General features: G+C 42.0%; 1 protein-coding gene across 1 annotated transcript in view; it reads left to right on the forward strand.

Annotated features, from left to right (window-relative positions):
- Positions 1 to 9,593, forward strand: part of LOC109296754 (ATP-binding cassette sub-family A member 10-like) — a 53,073-nt gene extending 43,480 nt beyond the window's left edge. Inside the window, exons 29-40 of the mRNA XM_019516309.1 lie at positions 13 to 26; positions 2,196 to 2,316; positions 3,535 to 3,652; positions 3,736 to 3,827; positions 4,417 to 4,595; positions 4,940 to 5,015; positions 5,609 to 5,703; positions 6,407 to 6,526; positions 6,700 to 6,840; positions 7,143 to 7,222; positions 7,309 to 7,364; positions 8,082 to 9,593. Coding sequence (XP_019371854.1) covers positions 13 to 26; positions 2,196 to 2,316; positions 3,535 to 3,652; positions 3,736 to 3,827; positions 4,417 to 4,595; positions 4,940 to 5,015; positions 5,609 to 5,703; positions 6,407 to 6,526; positions 6,700 to 6,840; positions 7,143 to 7,222; positions 7,309 to 7,364; positions 8,082 to 8,180 — 1,191 coding nt within the window. The 3' untranslated portion in view covers positions 8,181 to 9,593. The remainder of the gene's footprint in view (positions 1 to 12; positions 27 to 2,195; positions 2,317 to 3,534; positions 3,653 to 3,735; positions 3,828 to 4,416; positions 4,596 to 4,939; positions 5,016 to 5,608; positions 5,704 to 6,406; positions 6,527 to 6,699; positions 6,841 to 7,142; positions 7,223 to 7,308; positions 7,365 to 8,081) is intronic.
- The last annotated feature ends 459 nt before the right edge of the window (positions 9,594 to 10,052 follow it).

Raw genomic sequence — 10,052 nt, forward strand, 5'->3', positions numbered from 1 at the left:
GTTTTGAGAGAGGATCCGATTTTTAGGTTTGTGCCAACACAAACCCTCAGGGGGCACGCACACACATGTGAGCTCATACCATACAGCCTTTTCTCAAAAACAAAATGCTCACAAAAATTGCTGATAACTTTCAATAAATAGTGTTTGTTGTTCTTTTAAAAAGAATATTCACTATCTGTAAGATTATAAAAATGTCACAAACTCAATAACAAAAGCTTTGACAATGATTTATCATCTTTTTGGGGTTTTAAATGAAAGAACTCTGAAATGTTTGAGAGAGAACACAGTCAAAACAAAAAAGTTATTGTTTGAACGTTTTACGATTTCAACGTTTTTCACAAAAATAGTTTTTATTTTTTCAACCAGTTTTCATAGATTCATAGATATAGGGTCGGAAGGGACCTTGTAGATCTTCCAGTCCGACCCCTGCCTTGGGCAAGAGAGAAAACTGGGCTCAGATGACCCCAGCCAGGTAAATGTCAAGCCTCCTCTTAAAGACCCTCAGGGTAGGAGCGAGCACCACTTCCCTTGGAAGTTGGTTCCAGATCCTAGCCACCTTGACAGTGAAGTAGTGTCTTCTAATGTCTAGTCTGAACCTACTCTCTAACAACTTATGGCCATTATTCCTTGTTACTCCGGGAGGTGCTTGGGAGAACAAGGTCTCTCCCATTCCCCACTGGTCCCCCCAATAAGTTTATAGATGGCCACTAGATCCCCCATAAACCTGCTCTTGTGGAGGCTGAACAGGTTGAGGTCCCGTAGCCTCTCCTTGTAGGGCCTGCCCTGCTGCCCCCAATCATGCAAATGGCCTCCTCTGGACCCTGTCCATGCTGTCCACATCCCTCCTGAAGTGCGGCCCCCAGAACTGGACGCTTTACTCCAGCTGTGGCCTGACCAGTGCTGCATAGAGGGGGAGGACCACCTCCTTGGACCTGCTTGAGATGTATCTGTGGATGCATGACAAGGTGTGGTTGGCCTTCCTGACCGCGTCCCCACACTGCCGGCCCATGTTCATCTTAACATCAATGATGACTCCAAGATTTCTTTCTGCCACCGTGCTTTTGAGAGAGGAATTCCCCAGCCTGTATGTATGCTGCTGGTTCTTGCTGCCCAAGTGCAGCACCCTGCACTTATCAGTATTGAATCCCATCCTGTTTTCATTTGCCCACCCCTGGAACCTGACCTGGTCCTGCTGTAATCTGCCCTTCCCTTCTAGTTCTAGATAATAACCTACTGTCATTACCATTTCTAATGTTAATTCAACAGAGCATGCTCTATTAATGCAAACCTACTAGTAATCTCTTCTTGAATTTCATTGTGTTCTACGTGATATTTTGCCTCCTGCTTTCTTGTTGAAACCACTACATTAAAAGGCTAAGAGACCTGAACCTGTTCAGCCTCCACAAGAGAAGGCTGAGGGGGGACCTAGTGGCCATTTACAAACTAGTCAGGGGGGACCAGCAGCCATTGGGGGAGTCCCTGTTCCCCCGAGCACTGCCAGGAGTGACTAGAAATAACGGTCACAAGCTGGCAGAAGGGAGATTCAGACTAGACATCAGGAGACATGACTTCACGGTCAGGGCAGCTAGGATCTGGACCAAGTGAAGTGGTGCTGGCTCCTACCTTGGGGGTATTTAAAAGGAGGCTGGATGAACGTCTTGCCGGAGTTGTTTGACCCCAGTACTCTTTCCTGCCATGGCAGGGGGTTGGACTTGATGATCTGCTCAGGTCCCTTCCGACCCGACCAACTATGAAACTATGAAAAGAGTGCTAAGTTTGCCATGCCAGGTATTCATAAGTTAGGAAAAGCCGGAAAGTAAATATCTTGGTGGTCTTTAATTATATTATTTGTCATGATTTGTCCTAAACAGCCTCTCTTGTTCAGTGCAGGGGATAGGCAGTCAGTGATACAAGAACTACAAGAAGAAGCAAATTATTCTCTTGTATTTTGGAAACTGGGACAGAGAAGGGCTGAGCTGCAGACATGACACTCTCATAAACAACCTCTTTGATGTTGGGCTTTGTGTACATATTTTCTGGGCCACTTATTTTACATGTTTGAAATACTCAATTTAACAAATATGAAATACAAATATTGTTATGATGGAAAGGAATGGAGTCTTGCCTTATTCATAATGCATGATTGTAAATGAGAAACAAAGATACCAGACTAACTTGGCATTGTTGATCTATAGACTTTCCCCAGGGAAAGAGCCTTGCCATCAGAATCCAGATGAACCAGAAGAGGAGGATGAAGATGTTCAAGCGGAAAGGGAAAGAGTAAGGCAGGCAATAGCATCTCAGAATCAGAAGGAGGTAAAACAAAGCAGCCTTCCTGTCTGCATGTCTGCCTACTCTAGTCACATTTTCATGTTGGTAGAAATGTGCACTGCTAAAAGAATAATAAATACTGGTGAGAAAGTCCAATGCTTTACCTTACTTGTCTTTGCTGGTAAGAATTGACTTTCCAAATGGGATAAGTAGACATAGAAACTGACTTCTAAATGGACTTAGCTGAAATAAGAACTGAAAATATAGTTTTTAAATAGAAAGTAGAAAGCTTTGTTTTCTCTAGGTTTTTTTTTCCATTTGTTTTGTTTTTGGGGGGCATTTTTGGTCTCAAAGTATTTAAAACAAATGAAGCTTGGAATGAGAATTGTGATTGCACGCTTTGGCAGCATCACACACACTTTTGGAATTGTATTATTGTTACTACCAAGAATATATCAGGCATAATGTTTAGTCTCAATACAGAGGAAGACAGAGGCACTCTTCAGTTTATCAGTCTAACACTGAATGTCTTTGTGCCATTTATGGCCACACCTCAGTGGGTCTTGTAGTGTCCTTACAGGAGAATAAAAGGAAGATGTTCAAGCTGAAAGGGCAAGAGTAATACCTGTGTGCCATTTAGGGCCACACCTCAATTGGTCCAGTAGACTCCTTACAAGACTAAGAGAGAATTAAGAGCCTTACTACAAAGACTGGACCTCCTCCATTTGCCATAAAACACTCTAGGCCCCAAAGTGTCCTCATTGCCTCCTCTTTGGACTGCAGTATTACCTGGACATGCTCAGGACCAATCCTGTTCATCTCATAGGCATCTGACCCCTGCCTAAGCTCTGCTGCTGTCTAGACTGTCGTTGGGCCAGCACTGACCCCTGCCTGCATCCCCATCGCACCGACTCCTTTAGGTGCCCAGTCCCCAGCTGAGCCATTGCTGAGCTGCCCCTCTTCTGACCTCTTCCCACCCCCTCACCTCAGAGGGTCGGCACTCAGGAGTCAGCGCTCAGCAGCCACTTTCAAGCGTGCCAGAGACCCCAGTCTGCAATGTGGATGCAGAGGGACACCTCGAGCTGTTGTCATGGTTGTAGTTCTGCATTTGGAGCACGTGTGCGAGAGCGAATGGGCAGGGGGAGCCTGGGAGCAGCTTAGCAGGAGTGTGCTCCCACCTCCGTGCAGACAGGGTGTCCCATGGTTTTGTGTAATGCAAGAGATTTGCTCTTTAAAGGGTTTTCTTTTCCCCCCTCTCCCCAGAAACCAGTTGTTATGGTCAACAATCTGCGCAAGGAATATAAGGTCAAGAAAGCCAGTGCTGTTTTTAAGAAAAAGAAGAAAGTGGCCACCAAAAATGTCTCTTTCTGTGTTAGAAGAGGTCAGAGCCCAGGAATCTTTTACTAGAATTATTTTCATGATTCCCTAATTGAAAGATTGAAACGTGGTTCATCTTTGTTCTAGGAGAGGTATTAGGACTGCTGGGACCCAACGGAGCTGGAAAAAGTACAACCATAAATATGATCACGGGAGAGACTGTGCTAAGCGCTGGGCAGGTGGGTGAGGCAAATAGACTGCAAAGTGACTGTGTGAGTGGAAAGTCCAGTGCTTACTCCTAAGTTATCGTTACAGTAAAACAAAGCAATATTTGGGATGAGATTTCTAGCCCTGCACATCATGCTATGAAAAGTACATATGCAAATTGTACTTGCATGTGTACAATTGCATGCAAGTACAAATCATGCAAATTGTTAGCTGTTAAAGTAATCACTAGAAGAATGTCTATTTTGTACATTCACAAGCTGAACTAACTTTCTACAGACTAAACAAAATCGGAATACTTGAAACAAAAATATAAAGTCCTTCTGAGTATCATACATTTGTTAATACTGGAAATAATTGTATCATGCCAAATTGAATCAGGGACAGTGATCCAAATCAACGAATTGAATCACTGTCCCTGATTCAGGCTGAAGCCAAATCTAACAGGGCCTGTTTTGCACACCCCTACCTAGCAGTGCTTTCTGCTCAGTAATTCTCCTTTTACAAACCCTCAATGATCCCGTCATTAATCTTCCTCGTATTTGAACTCCACCTATTTATCAAATGATTACACAAGAGCAGAATACCTGATTGTTTGTGCAGGTGCTGGCGAAGGGGAAGGATGCAGCTGGATCTCAACTGGAAGCCAGAGGCCCTGGCTTCCTGGGCTACTGCCCTCAGGGGAACCCTCTCTGGCCAACCCTGACCGTGCAGGAGCATCTGGAGGTTTATGCGGCTGTGAAAGGGCTGAGGAAAGAAGATGCTGCTGTCGCCATCGATCGGTACCAACAAAAAATATTTCCAGTTTCCAGAGTCTCCATCGCTCCCCCTTCCCCTGCCACTCAACAGCTGGAAGTTGAACCCTCTCCCAGATGCTGCGATTCTGATTCTCAAAGGGAGAAATGCAAATAGAAAGGGTGGTGGTCACAGAAGGAAATAGGCAAATTCTACCAAAAACTTCACTAGAAAATTTAAAACTGTCCTCTCTTGACCAAATTTGCCCCCAAAACCCTAGGTGGGGAGGAGCGTCAACTCTTTCCGTTTTGCTGCCAGTCTCATTTAAGTGGGGACTGCGAGGGAGAAAACAAACATTCATTTCCCTTTCTTTCTTCTCCTTGCTCTACAGAATGGTGAAAACTCTGGAGCTCCAGCAGCATTTAAAAAAAGAAACCAGGACATTATCCGCTGGCATAACGAGAAAGGTGCATGACGTTCTTCTAATATTGAATTCCATTCTCACTTCCACGAGTGTGATATCTGGACAAGCTTCACACATGCCACTGAAACAAATGAGAACCGAATGTAGCCTTCCATGCTTTAGACTGAATTTTTGTTGCAGACGTAGTAAAATCTCTGTTTGGGATTAACTGCATTAAAGTAATGGCTGGTGAATTATCTCCACAAAACAGTACGAGTTCTTGCGACATTCAATATGTTAATAAAAGGCTTACATTAATGGATAAAAGGTGTAGTTCTGCTCCCAGTTAAGTGGATAAGATTTGCGTTGCTTTCTATGAGAGAGTGCACCAATATTTGTGCTGCTTCACTTCAGAAGGAATTATATCATTCCACATACTATAGAACAGAATATTGCACAGCATGATACTCAGAATGTTTTAATATAATAAGTACAGAGTTATTAAGGGTAACATGACTCCCAGCGTGCATGCGCACTTGGGTTCAGACCCCAGTAGATGTGTCACAGGCACATAAAATATGTTGGGCCAAATATTGCCTTTGGTCATACAGCTTACCTTTCTGAAGTTGTCCATTCAACGTCTTTCTTCCATTTTAGCTGTGTTTCATCCTGAGCATGCTGGGTAACCCAACAGTTATGCTCTTGGATGAGCCATCCACTGGAATGGACCCTAAAGGCCAACGTCAAGTGTGGTGAGTACTGCCTGTGCCAATGATTAGGCCTTCACCTCAGGACTAAATTGAAACGGTGCAAAAGTGTTGGGAGCTGAGACTGGGTACCTAAGATTTCTAAATACGCAACTGCACACCTAAAAAAACCCCTTTCAAGTCAGTGGAAGCTGTGGAGCCCAGCAATTTTGGAAATGTATTATATCTTTGTTCTCAACCTCTAGGTTATTGGCATAGCTGCAATAATGTCTTAAAATTAATGTTCATATAATTTAGGTTCCTTGATCATTCTATGGGGTTTCTCGCATTTTAACATCTCACAATCTGGAAAAATAATCAGGGTATGAAACAAAATTTTGGCTCTTGTCTGCATCTCAGATTTATAAGCAAGTTCAGCCCTGCTCTAGTTAGTACCCTTGTCCACTTGACAACTCTGTTACTTGAAAACAACTCTCATTGGCCTAAGAAAAATACATTTGGCTAAAGCAAAAGCCTTTTAATAGCAGTTCTTCCTCATTAACCCAGCACTACAGCAAATGTTGTTTTGGAACAAACTGTAATGGGTTTTGCTCATAAATGTGCAGTTGTATCATTATTTCAGAGTACCTTCATGTATTCATTGATTTGTTAATATTTTCAGAGTAATCATTTTTGCCATTTTGAGGGGAAAGGACAATAGGAAAACTCATTTGTCTACTCCTGTGGTGTAACAGCCCTTTTGTTTTAGGAAAGCAATTCATGCTTCACTGAAGAACAAGGAGCAAGGGGCTATTTTGACAACACACTACATGGAGGAGGCTGAGGCAGTGTGTGACCGGGTGGCCATCATGGTGGCTGGAGAGCTCCGGTAGGCTTCAAGATAGCTTCAATAGCAAGAGCAAAGTGTTTCTCATGGAAATGAGAGATTTTTTTGGAGCCGGTTAATTCCTTATATCTCCTGCACTATGAGATGAGAGTTGTGGGGAAAACGCCAAGTCCACTAATCACTATTTCATACTGTGCTTCTTCCCTTGTTAACAGGTGCATTGGCTCCATTCAGTATTTGAAAAGCAAGTTTGGCAAAGGTTACCTACTGGAAATTAAAGTGAAGGACCCTGAGCAAGTCGATGAACTCCATGCCAAAATTCTGACGATCTTCCCACAAGCAGCTCGTCAAGAGCGGTAACTGCCAATATATCTGGTCCCATTATAGGTTTAGGTCATGTACTGCTGGTCGCCTGCAGAATTTTAGTACATCATTCCCTCTGCAGTTTGGCAGCAAATGTTACATCCCAATCCAAGATCATCTATTGAGAATAGATTTATAGAGACATTCTCCAGATAACGAGCTGCTGGTCTGTATATGGCCATACAGTGAAGTGCTCTCCCTTTCTGCCCCACAATGGAGGTACGCCCAATGTGGTCCACAAGCTTAATCTGAGGAGGTAGGCAAAAAATTATGATGTATTCTTCCTTCCCCACAGGTTTCCTTCTTTGCTGGTCTACAAGATACCAATGGGAGATGCTCTTCCTCTGTCCCAGGCTTTCTCCAAGCTCGAGGCAGGTAAGAATGAAAGCAGAAGCAGCAGACCAAGATCACCTGAAAAGGGCAATAGTATTTTCTTTGACTATATTTTAATTTCTCCACAGCCAAACAAACCTTCGGCTTTGAGGAGTACAGCTTCTCTTTGAACACCTTGATGCAGGCATGTGATGCGCGCAGAGACACAAGCTATAAAATTTAGGAGACACAAAGGCAGCATACTATATTCATCAGGCTTTGACAAAAGAAGGAAATGTGTTGGAGAAACAGATGGGTTTCCAAATCCTATAAGGGCTAAATCTAGCAACGGGGGCAGAGCACGGCCTGTCCTGCAGACCCACGTAGGGGAGAAAGAGGGGAATGTGTCCTTTTTGCAGCGTGGAACTGACCACCTCGATCACCACCGTGGGCAATGCGACCTCTGCAGCTGCTTCTCCCCTTGGCCTAGATATATGTTTTGGTCCCTATTGCAAAGCTTATAAGAAATTCAAAGGGAAATGAAAATGACTCAAAGAAATGTTACCTTCTCATCTCGGTGTGAACAGCCACCATAAATAGCTAGTACTACGCTCCGGCTGTATAGCTTTTGACTTAAATATGCCTTTGGGAATGTATGTAGAGCCAACATCAACAGAAATCTACAGAGGTCCTGAGAAGACGATGCCTTCCCCAAGCGTTACTCCAAAAGTTTAGTGAGCCAATTTCCGGAGTATTAGGTAGTTGCCTTATCTCGATCAGCAGAGAGCCCATTCTGAGTGGGGTTTGCCTTTTGAGCAGCTGCAAACCCAAAAACTGGCATTGCAAAGATTAATAAAAGTTGGTGAAGGGATTAATTATTGACACTGAAAAATAACTAGACCTTTTTTGTTGTGTATTTTAGGTGTTCTTGGAACTCTCTCGAGAGCAAGAGAAGGAAAATTTTGATCTGGCGTTGGATGGAAATTATGAACGGAAACAACTTCAGCCACAAGACATTTAGCAATGTTAAAATGTTTCCTATTTAATCAATTTTAATCTTTAAGATTTGATTGTCTGTCAGTATAATATGGTTATCAGCACAGCAGGTATTGCAGCTTCTGTACTTTAGACAAAAGAATTATTTTTTTCTAATTTAAGTTTTCCTTTTAAGGAAAGAACATTTTTAAATAATAGAAGTGTTACTGTTCTCAGGATGACATGGTTTGCATGAAAGAGGTAGTAAAGCATACATAGGAAATGAAAAACAAATTTTGCAGATGGAATTGGAACTAAATATGAAATAAAACAATGGAAATCGAAAGAGATCTCTTTGTAAAGATAGTCTTGTAGTATAATTAAGTGCATCCTCAATCCCACCCTCCAAAGAATACTTTAGGCCTACAAATCATAAATCAGCACGCCACATCAACAGAAGAATTTCCCTTTACTCCATCAAAGGATCTGCCCTTTAATCTGACAAGTATCATATTAACCTTAGACAGCCCATGTCATATTTGACATTACCATAATGTTTCTAAGAAGCCATCTCTGAACCATTAGCTATTATTTTTTAAAGCTCCTGGAGGATCAGGAGAAGTCCTAGATAACTAGAAAAGGGCAAACATAATACCTGTTTAAAAAAAAAAAAATTAAAAGAAAATTTAGGAAATAACAGGAACAAATTATTATACAAGATCAAATTATTTTAAAAAACTGATATTGAGCTAAAACAAGCAACATATATTTGTCAAGACCATATATTTGTGTTGAATTCATCTAATTTCCTCCTTTGACAGGGTAATTAGACCTAGTGGATAAGGGAGACGCAGTAGATGTGAGATCTTGCCTTTAGCATGGCTTTTTTCCGGATTCCAGATGACATTCGTATAAGTAAACTACAGAAATATGGTCTCAGAGAAATCATTTTGAGGTGGGTGCACCACCAATGGAAAAAAACTCACTCAAAACACTTCTTTATGGTTCACTATCAAACTCAGAAGACATTTTAGAGGAGTCCTACAGGGGTTGGCCTGGGCCCAGTACTATTCAATATTTCCATTAATGACTTGAATGAAAAAGAATCCACTTATGACATTTGTGGATTATCAGTGAAGAGTTGGCAATCATTATGGAAGACAGGATAAGCCTTGGGCTATCCTGACACGGTCCTGGGCCAGAGCTAGGGAAACGAATCAGGAAGCCACACCTTCATTTTGTAATGGTGCCTACAATATGCAGACTTCTCTGTGCTCAGTGGAAACTAAGTACATCAGAGATCTTGTACCAATATTTTAATATTTTCTGTTTGTTTCCCATTAAGCAATATGTATAGAAATACTCACGTAAGACATCTGTGTTCAGATACATTTTGGCTAAGGTTTTTACTCTATTTTTGTACTCTTGCCAATAAAAGTCTGCTTTTATTGAAACCAAAGTTACATTCTGAAATGGAAACGTAGATTTTCAAATCTATTGCATCTGAAACGGGTCTCTCCATTTAGAAGTAAGAAAGGTCATTTTTCTCATAAAACCCAGCCCTGCAAATTCAACTTCTTTTCTGAAAGTTGAGCTGCTTTGCTTCTTGTTGATGCCTCGTGGCCAATGACAAAGACTTTCACAAACTTACATCGACTATCTTTGACACTTCTGCAACTCTGCAGTTGTCTTAATTTGTTTTTGGTTACTATTATGCAACACCATTGTGCAATGAACTAAATGCAGACCCAAATTTTTACTGCTTTCTATGGGATTCCTCTCTTGGAGACCCCCCTGTGAAAACTGCTTTGCAAAAAGTAGGACCTAGATTATTACTGATTTGTTTTTGGTGGTGTTTGAGGAGAAACAGATGACAGCATGTTCTCCCAGGACTCTGTTGGCTTTGCATAAGGACCAG

This window comes from Gavialis gangeticus, unplaced genomic scaffold (genome assembly GCF_001723915.1).
Source record: "Gavialis gangeticus isolate Ggan-Ray unplaced genomic scaffold, GavGan_comp1, whole genome shotgun sequence".
NCBI classification, from domain to species: domain Eukaryota; kingdom Metazoa; phylum Chordata; order Crocodylia; family Gavialidae; genus Gavialis; species Gavialis gangeticus.